Raw genomic sequence first — 15183 nt, 5'->3', positions numbered from 1 at the left:
AGTGTGTTTTTATTTAGTTGTTCATTGTTTTTTTGGTTTGTTTTTTTCATATGAAAAACATTCCTGATTGTTTAGTGTTACGAAACTTGATTTTTACTACCTGACCCAGTGCAGCACTCGCCTCATTTGTTCTTTATCATCTCTGATTTGTGAGAAATTCTTCCAGTTGTAATTTCAACTTTCTATGATCAAACAGGCATTTGGTTTTAATATCATCTTGGATTGATGATGCGATTCTCCAGACTAACAGAGGGAAAAACTGACAAACCATACACTAATGATATAAAGAGGCATTTTTACTGTGTTCCTGTCTGACTTATCGCTGACAAAGGTATCATGGTCATTTATTTGTTGCTGTTTTTTTGCAACAAAGAGTTGCACAAGGGAATGAAATTTGTTGTTCCCATATGCCTCACACATAGAACAACACTTAACCACATTATAATGAGCATTGTCCCAGACCACCAGCACCATACACTGCTGTATCCACACTGCAGCTGTGACAGAGCAGCGACGGTGCCCCCTGGTGGCGGTGACCTCACACTGCAGCTGAGAGCCCCTCAGATGCAATATAACATAAAACTTCGGACTTCTTGTCTTTAATCGCGCAATCTCTGACTGAAATTTACGAATAAACATTTATTTTTCGGTTCTCTCAAAATGAGGAGAAGAAAAAAAAACTTGAATGTATTACTTTTATTTGGTGTATATTTCTTTTACGTCCTGACACAGCATCATTGGCCGCCTTCATTGTTTTCGAAGCACTAATCTTCCTCCAACGGGCTCCTGAAATTATGAAAAAAAAAAAAAAAAGCCGCAGTAAATGCCATATGTGACACACACACATGCACGCACACACACAAGCACGCACATACGCACACACACACACACACACACAGACCTGCACCCATATGCTACAATCCCGTAATAAGGACGTCATCATGATCTCCCCTCTCTCTCACATCCACAGGCTTTAATACAACACGCAGTCAAAGTGCAGCCTCCAACCGCTGCAACACTTTCAGAGCCAACCCTCTGTAGCGCTTCTCCTCCATCTCATCCTGCCGGGAACACTTAACGTCACAAGATTTTTATTTTTAAAACAGAAAAGTACTTCAGGGTAAAGAGGGGGACGTGGGGTGGAAGAGGCACAGTCACAGCTCCAGCAAACAGCTGCAAGCTAACAGTAGCGTTAGCGGAGGATACAGTGCGGTGCGGAGCGGTGCGGTACGGTGCAGCTGGCTCACTCACGCAGCTAGCTAAAAGGTGGCGGTGCAGCTGTTGACAGGCGGCAACTCCACGCAAACTGCAGCCGCTCTCCGTCCGTCCCGCAGGAGTAACCTCGGCGGCCGAGTGAGGGAGTTGGGGATATGAACGAGCTGGTGAGATGCCTGCCATCCCCGACTCTCCCGGGACTCCACCTGCCGTGTTTGGACGGGCTGGACACCTACAGAGGCTGGCTCTTTAAATGGACCAACTACCTGAAGGGCTACCAGCGGCGCTGGTTCGTCCTGAGCAACGGCCTGCTGTCCTACTACAGGTAACGCTTACTAACGGTTACTAACGGTGGCCGCGACCGACATTTTTGAAACGCATTTATTTTATCAACGGGAGAACTTCATCATAATTCATTTTCGGAGCTGCGTGTCAGTTCACTGACGCATGATGCCTGTTACGAAATGTTAAACTAAATTAATTCTAATATGGAAAATAAAACTTTTGAGCTTGTCCATCCAAAAGAGGGAGTGCCCTGACAGATGCCGGTTCAAATTACCTGAGTCACCGCCTTATGACATGTGAATAATACATCTATTAAATTAAGAGCTAAGAAACTGAGCTCATGTTCCATATTGTGTCCCTCAGTAGTTTAGCTAACCCATTTTCATGCGAATCTTATGCGTTGTTATTCTAAACTGCGATATTTGGCTAGGTTAGTTATCTTAACTAGAATAGGTGATTAGCTAGTTTAAGATAGCTGTACATGAATTTGAGTTTTATTTGTTTGCATAAGTTTTAGACAAACTCCAGAAAATGACAGTGTTAACTGTAACCTAAATATGTAACAATACAAAGAGATTGCTCTCCCTCAGTAATATAAAACTGCAGGATATAAACAGATAATGACATAAAATGCAAAACAAGTAAAGGGGCCTAAGAAGGGTGCAGTCTACAGTGTAGGGATAGACCGATTATCAGCCCAGCTATATATTAGGCTGATATTAAGTATTTTTACATATTTAATAAAGCTATTAAAAATTGTGCTACTTCCACTCAAAAATTTTAAACTAAGGTTTTCGTTTTCACGGCAAATGCATATCGGTTCCAAATATCAGTTCACCGGTCTCCTTGATGCCTTATAATAGGTGTATTGGCCCTGTAAAAAAAAAATGCCATCACTCGATCCCCGCTCCAATGTTTATTACTCTACATGTTTAATACTGCACCATGGCACTCATTGTTACAAAATGTTCAGTATAACCTTTATATATGTCATAGTATACAAACCATAAAGGAATCCTAAAGTAGCTTGTAAAAAACATTAGCAGCCATAATCATGTAAGGTCAAAGGTCAGAGCGTTAAGCTACAGGACATATTGTTTAAAACCTCCAGAGAAATTTAGACTACAAATTGTCCAAAGCTTGTCACCAGAGAAATCCTGGATCACCGAGGTTTGATTGTTCGACAGACTTATTTGGATGTGTTTTTTAACAGTAAACTAATTTGAACCCACTATAAAAATGAAGCTGTCCTATTTTGTAAATGGGGCACATACACACAGAAACCACTGCGTCGTGCTACTGTTAACAACTCATCCAACTGTTTTCTTTGCGTTCCCCAGGACTCAGGCAGAAATGGCACACACCTGCCGGGGCACCATTCCCCTGGCAACGGCGCACATCGAGGTGGGTGACACCTGCCACTTGGTCTTAACTAGTGGAGGCCGGAGCTACCACCTGAAGGCCACCTCAGAGGGCGAGTGTCAGCGATGGGTGTCAGCCCTGCAGCAAGCCAAGGCCAATGCCACTCTGCTAATGCACCACTCAGGTGAGGTGGGCATAATATGTGCGTTTCAGACAGTACAATGTGTTGGAGTGTCATTTTTAACTGGTTTCTAGCCCTGCTAAAGTGTGGTGAATGTTCCTGTGCAGTACTGCCCTCAAGCAAAGAACTGTCCCAGAACATGTGCTTGAAAGGAACAATACGTCTCACCTGACAAAATCTGCAGCAGACAAGCTAATTTTAACTGTAACCCGAATGCAGGCTCATGCAACAAAGACCCACTTACCTAAATGCATATTTTATTTATTTGTTACGTTATGTAAACAACAAGCCACAAGAGGGCAGTGTTGATCTATATGTTCTCACGGAAAGGTCAGTTGGGACATGTGTGAGATCTTTGTTTAATGCAAAATCTGCATTCAGTCAGGTGATTTTAAATAAGGTAGTCTTTCAGCTTTCATTCCTATGCTGTGCACTTTGTACCTTGGGACCGAATTACATGAAAAAACAATATTATGATATAAAAAGTCTTGTATTCTAGGAGTCTGGGAGACATTTTAATGTGCTGCTATCAAGTCTTATTAGTTCCTCGCAGATGCTTTAGCGAAAGAGCAGAGAAAAAGATGCACAGTGTGCATCTTCTTCTCTCTTTCTCCTCTGCACACACAAGCAGCTACCACTTCCCTCCCACTCTGCCTCCTTTCTCCCTCCCCGTCTCCTTCAGTATGACGACAGTGAGAGCTGAATGAAATGACCTTCCTTTAGACTCCTCCTCTCGTTCTGGTAACAGGAGGGGTGGAAGAGAGAGAGAGAGGGTGTGAGCGTTTTCATTGAAAACATTTTTCATCCTATACTGTGGACAATAGGGAGACAGGAGTGCAGCCTTTTTAATGAGTGTCACCTTGTAAGTAACCTATTATTATGTCTTTTTACAAAGAGCAGAATCAGCATCCTGATAGAAGCCGTGCATGTACGTTTGCTTGCATCCATGTGTGTGTTTGTTATGTTGCGGTGTGCATCAGTTTATGGAGTTCAGCAAGTTTGGCTGTATTCTGTGTCAATTTGCTCACGTGATTTCTCTTTCACAGGACAGAATTTGCTTTGAAGGCACTAAAATGGCACTGCAGGTGTCAAAGTCGCTGCGGAACAACAGGACAATATTTAACAGCCACAGTGGAATGTGACATATTTGTCTGATGTAAATCATATTTTTTTTTCTCCAGATTGTTGCAGTAAATACAGCTGTTCGAGGAGTCATTCCCGAGAGGTGTGGGCCTTTAAGCACCCGTTAGTGCTGAGTAAAAGGTTCACACCTGCAAGATGCAAATCAATATTGTCTTTTACTCTGTCCACATTAGCATATGGAGACCATGACTGATGTGTGAAGTGTTTATGCTGCATCGAGCATTGTGCAGCAATGGACTTTGGCTTATTGGTGGTGATTACAGCTAAAACACTTAACAGGATTAAAGGAGCTGAGCACATTTGGAAGATTTTACACTCTACTTTTATTTTTTTTTTAACTGAGGTTTCCCACGGTTCACATAGTGCGTTTTACAGTGCTGTTACTGCATGTTCTGGCTTGATTATTTTCAATTAAGTATTGAAATATGACCACAGCTATTTATGTGTATGAATATCCCACTAATCTAATGTCTTATTCTTAAAGAAACATCATTAATGCTGTCACAATGCTGCTGCTATAAACAGAATAACTTGTGTGTTGTTATGCATGCGCTTCTGTGGTATGCTTGATGTGATTTGATGACAGATTAATATTACATGGTTTGGTTATGGGCTTAGCGGCAATAATAGCCGGGCATATTAATCGGCTAAAAGTGGATGAGAACAGCAGTTATTGGTAGGGTATTGCAGAAGCTATCTTGTAAGAGCACTACACGACACATGTGCCATTTTTATAGTATAAATAGGTATGTTCTGGAGCTACACCCAAACCTATCTCACAACACTGAATCAAAGGTGAAGGTTTAACGTATGTGAGAGTGAATCCACATGGCTGTTCACAGGGATTACAGTCGAACAGGCTTCGTCTGCGTTGCTGACGCTCACGGTGCATCCCCTGATTTTTAACTCTGATTCTCTCTGCCCACTCTGTGTCCATATTGTTGCTCCCTCTTTCACCTGTGGGTGTGTTTTCATGATTCAACGATGAGTCACCACTTAGTCTCAGACTCTCCAGTGTGTCCTGTGTGAAAAATTAACCACTAGCACACCGACCAGACCAGTAAAGACTAGCATGTACCATTATACCACGGATGTGTGTTATGTTTATGTAAGAACAGGTGCACTTCCATATGAACAGGTTGGAGTGCAGCTGGATCAAATTAATCAGTATAAAGTAATCACACACCTTGGTTACAATAAGTCAAGTGATCCCTCTCTCTCTGTTGTATATGGGTCATGAAACCATCACAGATGCCTGAAGGATTTTTCATCCTCACATTTTTAATCTTCTCCTCCTCCTGAGACTTTGTTAATCCAGTTTGCCCTGATTGTTTTTATTTCTTTTCCCCCTCTCTCACAGAGTGTAGTTGTAATTGGTCTGCCTGCTCAGGCAATGCAGGCACTGGCCTAGATTCAGTCACCGTGCCTGGGAGTTTTCAGATTACACACACAATCCGTATCTTTTAGCAGAGAAGACATGTTTTGACCTAGAAAAGTTTCATTACATACAGTATGATGGCGGCAGTCGTTTGCATTTTAATACTGGATTATTCATGTTGACATTCATAACTGTTGACTGTGAAACCAGCCATTGTCTACATTTGTAGAGCCTTTTAGATGTCTTGAATACATTACAGACTCTTTGGCACATCCGTTATTACAAATATATTTTGTGGACAAAAACACTACAGAGAAATGTGTGTAAATTCTAAAAATCTTGCAAAAAATATGTTTTTATAGTGAATTACAAACAGACGTGGTAGATTGAGAAAAATGTTTTGTCTGATTAATACGCTTTTTTATTTCTATTTTAGATGAAAGAATGACACTTTTTAGAGCAAAACAGACAAGGTTTTATGTTGAAGTAATTAAGGACTTCTTAACTTAATGTCATGATCTTCATTTTATCAAGTCTTTGAATCAATCCAGCCGCCCTGTTCTCCCTCTAAAAATCCCTGAGACTGACGGCTCAGCTCATGCCAGCAAAGGGGTAGAGAGCGGAGGAAAAGGGTAGTGCGTCATCTTCCCTTTTCTTCTAAAAATAGCCTAGCCTCCCGATTGCACAGGCCTACGTTTCCAGGGCAACCGTGTTCATTCACAGTTTTCTGATCTTGTGGAGGAAGGGGTGTGGGGGATCAGGGTGTGAAGTGTTTTTATCCTGTTCCATCCGTTCCCCATAAACACTCTCTCATTTAAACTGTCTTTCTCAGGATGTCTGATGAGAAATGAATTTCCCATGCTGTGTATACAGACTTAATCTTTTCACCAACCAAATTGCTCAGATGTAATAACCTTTAATGGTTCTTGAAATTGTCAGATGAATTCACAGCCTATTACTTATATGTCTTTGTGTGAAGATGACTCAGGAGATGAAGGCCCTGTACCTCAGGAGGACCGAGCCCTAACCCAAGGGGTGCTCAAGACTCTGGCCAGCAAGCTAGATGACCTGAGCACCTGTAATGAGCTGATAGGAAAGCACGGTGCTGCCCTCCAACGCTCCCTCAGCGAACTCGAGGAACTGCGTGGATCTTCTGAAAGCACAGACAAAGTGAAAGCTGTTAATGAGCGAGCCACGCTTTTCCGCATCACCTCCAATGCTATGATCAATGTGAGTTCACACTGTGCAAGCCGTCGCCTGTCCAACAACTGGAGACCGGTCTGTGGCAAATGTCTCTTTTAATGAGAGCTCTGCCTGCATCTTATGTTGTGTTGTGTTCACACCTCAGGCTTGTCGTGACTTCCTGGACGTGGCAGAATCTCACAGCCGGAGGTGGCAAAAGGCCCTGCAGCATGAGAGAGAACAGCGTCACCATCTGGAGGAGACCATCGAACAGTTAGCCAAACAGCACAACAGCTTAGAGAGAGCCTGGAGGGAGAATCCCACCTCATATACAGGTGAGACACATCACTCGGGTCTCTCAAGTGAAGTCTGACAGAATTAGAGCGTGGCCCTCTTCTGGCCTGTAGAAGTGATGCATGTCTATCATGGAAATGTTGCTCAGTCAGACATGTATCTCAATGTTGACTGCATCAGACTTTTTATAGCCACATTACTTAATTGTACAATGGCTGCAGCTTACACACTTGTAATCAAGGCAACGGCTACTGTAAGAGTCAACCATCTGAAAAGTGTCTCTTAAATGCCATCAATTAGTGTACATAAAAGGGATAAACTACAGTTCGAAAACAATATTATAAGCACCCTTGCAATATTATTTTGTAGGAAAATGTCCCCAAAATCGATCGTTCATCAAATCGCTCTGAAAGTAATCGCAACAGTATTGCTCCCCATTATTGTTGTCATTGTAGCTAATGTGTGAAGATTTTTTAAAACAATCTATTTATATTTATTGTCATAGTTATCATTCTTGGTGTGAATGCCTCTTAAACCTCTGTTACAACTGCTACACAAGTTACACAAACACTAGTTATTTGCGTTTAAGTTGTCACAGACATATCTTATTCTTATGAGTTTTAATGGTTATATCACGCATCATACAAAGTAACAGGCAAGCTAAATAAATCTTCCTGAGTCAGTTGCAAACAATTTATTTCATGAGCTTCAACAATCTTTTTTGCTGGGATATTCTGTCATAGTGTGTGTGGTTTTTTTGACAGTGTTAAGGATTTATATTAGGGTGGAGTGAATACTCGACTGAAACAATGATCTGATACAGATAGTGTACTTTGTACTAACTTTTACATTTTGTAGTAAAGTGCTTCAATATCTGAAGGGTCGCTGACTGGAGTTTATTGATTAAAGTTTATAAAAAACTAGTTCTCTTACTCTTGTGATCAAAAACATTGATCTGAAAATCAGTTCTGAGGCTGTCCTGGAAATCCCAACCTGAAATTCTGGAAACGCAAATCAATTTCAGTCTTAAATGAACAATTTCTAGTTGGCCCTGCCCATTTCTGGATTAAGCACCATCCACTTCCTATTTAAGACCTGCACATTTTGATTAAAGACACAGATAATTTACTTGTTTGAACCAACGCAGATATAGATGATGGTTTACTTGCGCATCTCTAATTGAAAGACATATATATATACATAAGACACTCAGCTAACCCATCCCCTTGTCCCGCATTCCTTACAATAGGTGTGGAGCGGTCTCAGGAGGGGGATGCGAGTGATGAGAATGACGAGGCAGAGTTCTTCGATGCCATGGAGGACTCGCCTGCATTCATAACCGTGACTGCTAGTGGCAACATACAGCACAAGTGAGACTCTGTGCAGTGTAATCTCAGAACGGTGTCCTAGATTAGCCACAAGCACAGTTACTGTGAAATGGTGAACTGTTTTTAAATGATGTTGCTTTCCCTCAGGCGCTCAGGGAGCAACCAGAGTATGATGAGTGGAGGAGTGTCCAATGACTGGACTCACAATGAGAATGTAGGTCCCAAAAATACTAATATTGATAAAAGAGGTGTGCCTCGTTTTTTATGTCCACTAAAACTCTGTGTTTTATCTTTTTTGTAGGACACCTCAGGCACAAACCATATGCTTCGAAGAACAAGACGCAGTCGCATTCCTGACAAACCAAATTACTCCCTTAACCTGTGGAGCATCATGAAGAACTGTATTGGCAAAGATCTGTCCAAGATACCCATGCCTGTAAATTCAAACTCATTGTACAAATTGGCCTTACTATATTTTGGGAATTTTAAATGTGGACTTTTAAAGGAATCATTTTCTGCCTCTGTGTGATTGCAGGTAAACTTCAACGAGCCGCTGTCAATGTTGCAGCGCCTGACTGAGGATCTGGAGTACAGCGAGCTTCTGGACCGAGCAGCTCGCTGTGACTCCTCCCTTGAGCAGATGTGCCTGGTGGCTGCATTTTCTGTCTCTTCCTACTCCACCACAGTCCACCGTACAGCTAAACCCTTCAACCCCCTGCTGGGGGAGACTTACGAGCTGGACCGACTAGAGGAGTATGGTTATCGTTCCATTTGTGAGCAGGTGAGACGAGTACAGACGCATATCTTCAGAGGTATATTTTACACACACTCATACTTGCTTTTTTCTAAAGATAAGATTCCTCCATAGTTAAGAACAAAAATGTAAATGCAGTGTGATGTGTATACTGCTTCTGCTGACACAAGCTGGTGCCATCCACTCTCAGGTCAGTCATCACCCACCAGCTGCTGCCCACCATGTGACATCACAGAGAGGATGGACCCTGTGGCAGCACATCACTATTGATAGCAAGTTTCGTGGGAAATATATTTCCGTTGTGCCATTTGGTAAGAAAATACGGCAGATTATTTGTTTATACTTAGCATTAATCTTAATCTTTAGTGATCCAAACACAAGTGGACAGCCCTAAACACAAGTGTAAGCATCCACCAACAGGCATTTTCATCCCATCACTCAAACCACTTATCAAGGTAGTCTGGGACGTATTTGACAACATATCTGTTGTAGTCTAAGGGCTAATACATCCTGATTGAGCCCTGACAGGACAACATCAGTGTGGGACGTGGTGGTTGTTATGGTGACAGTATGATCACAGTTTACACAGAATTTATGAAACATAACATTTATTTAGGGTTGTCAAATTTTACAAATACAGCAAACACTAATCAATATAGGCTATGTCTTTGTCACCAGTGGGGAAAATCCCCAAACTCCTTTAAAAGTAACTCAGTTTCATGAGTTGTTCAGTTTAGAGAAACGTTATAAATTTTGTAAAACACTGTCTACAAGATATTCTAGTTATTCGTATTTGTAAGTCCTACAAATGTTAAAAACATCGTCTCTGTTTGTCCTAGCAATGTTGTGTTTGCATATAGAGTGAAGGGAAGTAAGATTCGTTCACAAGTGGTCACTCAAGACACATGTTCATGTCAGGTGTGAACTGACTGAATTTGAGCTGTGCTGGCTTTAAAGCCTGTTATTTACCTTGATTTAGTTCAGCATACAGTATAATATAAACCAGTACAGATATGATCTGTATATACACACTTGTTAAAAACATGAATGATTTAATATAGTCCAGTAATTACACAGCTTCAATGTTTTGCACCCGTCAATATATGTGTCTTCCTTCTCTTCACTGTAGGAAACATTCATCTCCAGTTTCATTCGAGCGGAAACCACTATGTGTGGAGCAAAGTGACTTCAACAGTGCACAACATTATTGTTGGAAAACTCTGGATTGATCAGGTGTGACCCTCTCAAGTGCATTCCTAACTGTCAAAAACAAAACTTGCCTCTGACATGATGTGTGAGTCTGTGCTTGACTTTAGACCAATTGAAAGGCCAAAATAAGAACATATAACGTAGAATTAAAAAGCGAGACAATTAACTCAAAACAGTCAAAACATGAATAAGGTAAAAAGATAGGACATTTACTTTATGAAAGACAAAACTGACAGAAATAAGATCAAACTTTGCTTTGTACTGATGAGTAAGCTGGCATATGTGTGTTTGGGTCACCTGTGAGTCACATGTGTTTTCCTCTCTGTTGTTGTTGGCAGTCTGGGGACATTGACATTGTAAATAACACTACCAAGGACACCTGTCGTCTCAAATTCTCCCCCTACAGCTACTTCTCCAGAGAAGTCCCACGCAAAGTAAGTCGGTTGTACCCATTTCATTCTAAAATGAGCTGTTTCAGGTGGGAAACAGGCAGATAGCATCCTTCATTCAGATTTCACAGCATTAACACAGTTTTATACTGTAGAAGGCAGAAACATGTCAAGAATCTACAGCACTGTTAGAGCATTGCTCTTGCCTAATATTGGTTCTTTATATGTTAAACTAATCTTGTATCCTTGCTATTTTGGGCATAACAATGTAGATAACCTTCAAGAGCTGTCCTATTCCTGATATATGTGCCATTATGGCAGCATCTTCCTAAGAAGGTGCACAAAATGAAATAAAGTACAACCCAGCTGTGAATCTGTCAGAGCCCAGCAGTCGGAGTGTGCATGTAACCGATCTCTTCCTGTGTTTCACGTTCTCTGGTGTCTCTAGGTGACAGGAGTGGTAGAGGACAGAGAGGGCACAGCACATTACATCCTGTCAGGAACCTGGGACGACAAGATGGAGAGCGCCAAAATAGTGGACAGCAGCCAAGGATGCGGAGGCTCAGAGGGCAAACAAAAGACAGTTTATCAGACTCTTCAGCCCAAACTGTTGTGGAAGAAATATCCTCTCCCGTATGTTTATCTTATCTAACACATTTCTGCCTCACCTTTGTTGTCTGTCCTCACCCATTCCTCATCCCTTTCCATCTGACAGTTTGTTTTACCGTGTTGTTTCTTCTATCTTTCTCTCTCCCAGAGATAATGCAGAGAACATGCACTTTTTCTCCTCCCTGGCTCTGACTCTCAATGAACCAGAAGAGGGTGTTGCGCCCACTGACAGTCGCCTGAGACCAGACCAACGGCTGATGGAGGCAGGTCTGTGGGATGAAGCGAATGTCCAGAAGCAGCGTCTGGAGGAGTGTCAGAGGCTGGAGAGGAAGAAAAGGGAGGTGCAAGCCAACCAGGCCCTGGAGGAAGGTGAGAACGAGGAAACCAACAAGAATAAGAGAAACTTAAAGATAGAAATTCTGCCTTTTACCTTTAAGATGACATTTACAAACCTTCAACACAGATGTTGGTTTGACTACTTTAGATATGTTGTGAATGTGTGTGGGTGGCAAGTCAATTAAATTCAACTGGGTGTCTACATGAACTATATTGAGGAAACCTTTTCTTTTCTTCTTTTATTTTCCTTCCTCTTTCTTCCATTTTTACTTTATTTCTTAACTTTTTCTCTCCTTCCTTCCTTCCTTCCTTCCTTCCTTCTCTTTACCATACTTCCTTCTCACCTCATGTCTTTCATTACTATTATTTGCTTACTTTCTTGCCTTGCTAATCAGCCCCTCACCTCCCAGGCAATGTGTCACAGAATTCTTATCTTTGAGCTTCAGGCTTTTCTAGCAACATATTTCAGCATTTCAGCTCCAGGTTTCTCACCAATGCCATAAACATTCCAGCATTCTGGTTTTTCAGGCAATTTCAGTTATCTGCATTTCCCTTACATTTTCTATAAGATGGACATTTTGTAGTTTAGAGTTAGCTTTATTTGACAGAATTCTGGGTATTTTCCATGAAGATTATACAATAGCAAATAATAAAAAAAATTAAAAAGCTATTGAAGTCATGCCTTAAAAAAAGTGATTCTGTTTCATAGGGCAAGACATCGAGGGCTACCAGCCACTGTGGTTTGAGAAGAGGACAGATGAAACAAGAGAAAGCACTTATGTTTACAGAGGAGGCTACTGGGAGGCCAAAGAGAGACAGGACTGGAGCCAGTGCCCTGAGATCTTCTAGGACAAAAGTTTACCATACACCGTGGCATCAGACAGGCTGAGTTGTTCCTCCTGGTGCCAGGATACTTTCTGAGTTACAGACAGTTGTCTGGGCGTAGATGTGCGTGTGTGTGTCAGTGTGTGTGTGTGTCTGAACCTGCTTTTGAAAGTAGCCACCAGTCCCGGAATTTCAAGCACAACAGCTCCTGCTTCCACTTACTATTCTACCCTCCTCTGCTCTAATGTAACTTGTGTTTTAAGGAAGCATGGCCTCAGTTTTATGTGTGCTGTGTGTACGCTTGTTCACCACTGCAGAGAACAGATTTACAAGAGTACATGGTGTTCACATGTGTGTCAATATAGGTGTGGGGCAGAAAAGCTTGCGCATATACAGAGAAATTACTTATGCACCAAAACACACTTGATCCTGTGGGTGTGTTAAGGGATAACTTTGGGGAAAGGAGTGGTTTGAAGAACTGAATGTCTCGCTCTCCTCAAAGCTGGAACAACGTGTTCCTCATGCCGAGCTCTGACAGAGACACCAGGCTTTAAAAAGACTGTATCAGAACATCAGCACCAAAAGGCTTTTTTCACTTCTTTTATTGATCCACCTGGTTCTTGTGGATTTTTACTGTTCTACTTCTTGAAATTAAACAGTATCTTCAAGGATGTACAGTAATTGTCCAGTCTTGGACTTGAACAAATTTGCACCAGATGGCACGTGTTAAAAACTAAGGGCGTGGAATTTGAAGCGTTTAGCAAGCTGGGATGGTCTAAGTAAAGACACTCTGACACTGTTGAGTTGCATTATGGGAAATGTAGGATCCTGCATTTTTGGAGCTTGACCCATACTAAAGACTAAAATCAGGATATCTCAACCTCTATGGAATCTATTGTGACCACTCACTTTAAAATGAGTTGCCACACTTAATGGAAGTTCAATAGTACATTTTTGGTGTACCACTTGTTATATCTGATGTATAAATCTAAGTTAAGCCTGGGGGATTGTCTTCAGAAAGGAATTATATTGGTGCTCAATAGTAGTTTTAGCCTTAATAATGTAATGAAGTAGTAATTACCTTATGACAACAGCATCCAAATGTTTAGATTCTGTACAGATTATAGAAATCTAGCTGACAAAGAACTTACATGTATACTTTAGGGTGAAATTCATTTAATTTTGTTTAAAATTGACTCAAAATATCAGGGGTTATCATCTTGGCAAGTAGCAACACACCTGTTGCCACCATTTTGAATAGTAGAAATGACTAGCTCTATGAGTGGCTTATACCTTAGAAAGCATCAGAACAGTGTTTCATGCAGCACAGAACTGTTTTAGCAACAGTATTCCATTAGCCGAATAATACTTATTTAAAGAAATCTGATTTATACACATCAGTCATTAGCAGTACATATGCTTTTGTGTGCAAGGAAGCACTGGTGTACATTAGTAGTAAATATACATTCTATAACCAATAGTTACCAATTTATTTGTAGTTTCAAGCTTACTGTGTATTATAACAAGTAGGACTGCCTGGTTGATTTAGCCTGTATATAGCAATAATCTAACAGAAATAGAATCACCTCAGTTATCAACACTGTCAGAAAGTATTGTTTCACATTACTTGAACGTTCACATTTTGGTCACTACATACTTGTGTTCACACAATCTTAAAGGTCCAGTGTGTAGAATTTAGTGTCAGATTATAAAAAAACAACATAACGCTCTTTATCTCACCCTTCCCTACAGTTTCAGGTGATTCTACATGAATGAAAACTAAGTCTTACACACTGGACCATTAAACGGATTGTATTATGATTGTATAGCAATTAATGATATGTTGGGGACATGAAATTACATTAAATATGAGTTTGTAAGATACAGGTTATAATACTGATGATACAAGTAAGGTGTTGTTCAAATAAAGCACAATGTTTACCTGCAGGTAATGATACATGCTCCATAAACTCAAAGGTTTCCATGGCAACATATACTGTAGCTATGCATGGTCTTAGAGTGCTTAAGCACTTCTGTAGTGAGAAGCCTCTTCACCTAGTTATTATTTGTTTGTGGACTCTTACTCAAACATGATGTGAACTCACCTTTTGTGCCCAATGATCTCAAAGACATTTTTGAGCTCAAATAAAAACATAAAGCCGTCACCGCGCTGTGAAAGGGGTTTGTTTTTCTAAACCTTTTATCTCACAAGGGACCGATGACAAAGAAGACGTCCAGAGTCACAGTGTCTGTCATAATGGCTCGAGGCCAACTGTGCATTCATCTTGGGACAGTGTATTTGGTCCTGGCTGAGGGCGAACGCCAGCTGCTGCCATGAGTGCAAAATAACAGACCCGGCACCGGAAGTGACTCATCTGACAAAAAATGTAATATTTTCAGCTTTAAAATATGATAAAGGAAATTTTAATATCTACACTGTTTATTTTTGAATGTACTCCGTTATTTCTTAGCCACTTACCTAAAACCACTGTTATAAAATATAATGAAAGTACCACTTTGAAATCTAATTCCAGTTCATTAACAGAAAACTTGCAAAAGTGAGCAAAAATGGTTTTCAAAATAGCACACAACGGTGTTCGAGTTACACGTGACACCTTGGGAAAAACTTCTTGAGCGCCTGCTGCTGTTTGGCTGCACAGGGTTTTTACAGGAGCTGAAAAGTCATGCAATAG

At 41.0% G+C, this 15183-nt stretch overlaps 1 protein-coding gene across 1 annotated transcript; it reads left to right on the top strand.

The window, feature by feature from the left end:
* The first annotated feature begins 925 nt into the window (after positions 1-925).
* osbp2 (oxysterol binding protein 2) lies at positions 926-14655 on the top strand. Its single transcript, XM_037116678.1, has 14 exons — positions 926-1540; positions 2841-3046; positions 6544-6794; positions 6913-7081; positions 8290-8410; positions 8516-8582; positions 8670-8804; positions 8904-9149; positions 9313-9433; positions 10252-10355; positions 10670-10765; positions 11169-11353; positions 11478-11698; positions 12375-14655. The coding sequence occupies exons 1-14, from the start codon at positions 1371-1373 to the stop codon at positions 12512-12514; spliced, it is 2232 nt and encodes a 743-aa protein (XP_036972573.1). The 5' UTR covers positions 926-1370; the 3' UTR covers positions 12515-14655.
* The last annotated feature ends 528 nt before the right edge of the window (positions 14656-15183 follow it).

The sequence above is a fragment of the Acanthopagrus latus genome, chromosome 12 (assembly GCF_904848185.1).
Source record: "Acanthopagrus latus isolate v.2019 chromosome 12, fAcaLat1.1, whole genome shotgun sequence".
NCBI classification, from domain to species: Eukaryota; Metazoa; Chordata; class Actinopteri; order Spariformes; family Sparidae; genus Acanthopagrus; species Acanthopagrus latus.
Note: the sequence above shows the minus strand (reverse complement) of the source record. Positions and strands in the feature narration are given on the sequence as shown.

Bases quoted from the DNA above. Each gene is read 5' to 3' on its own strand.
- osbp2 (XM_037116678.1), top strand. From the start codon at position 1,371: ATGAACGAGCTGGTGAGATGCCTGCCATCCCCGACTCTCCCGGGACTC. The intron at 8,805-8,903 runs GTAAATTCAAAC...GTGTGATTGCAG, and splicing joins TGTCCAAGATACCCATGCCT to GTAAACTTCAACGAGCCGCT. The intron at 10,766-11,168 runs GTAAGTCGGTTG...TGGTGTCTCTAG, and splicing joins CCAGAGAAGTCCCACGCAAA to GTGACAGGAGTGGTAGAGGA.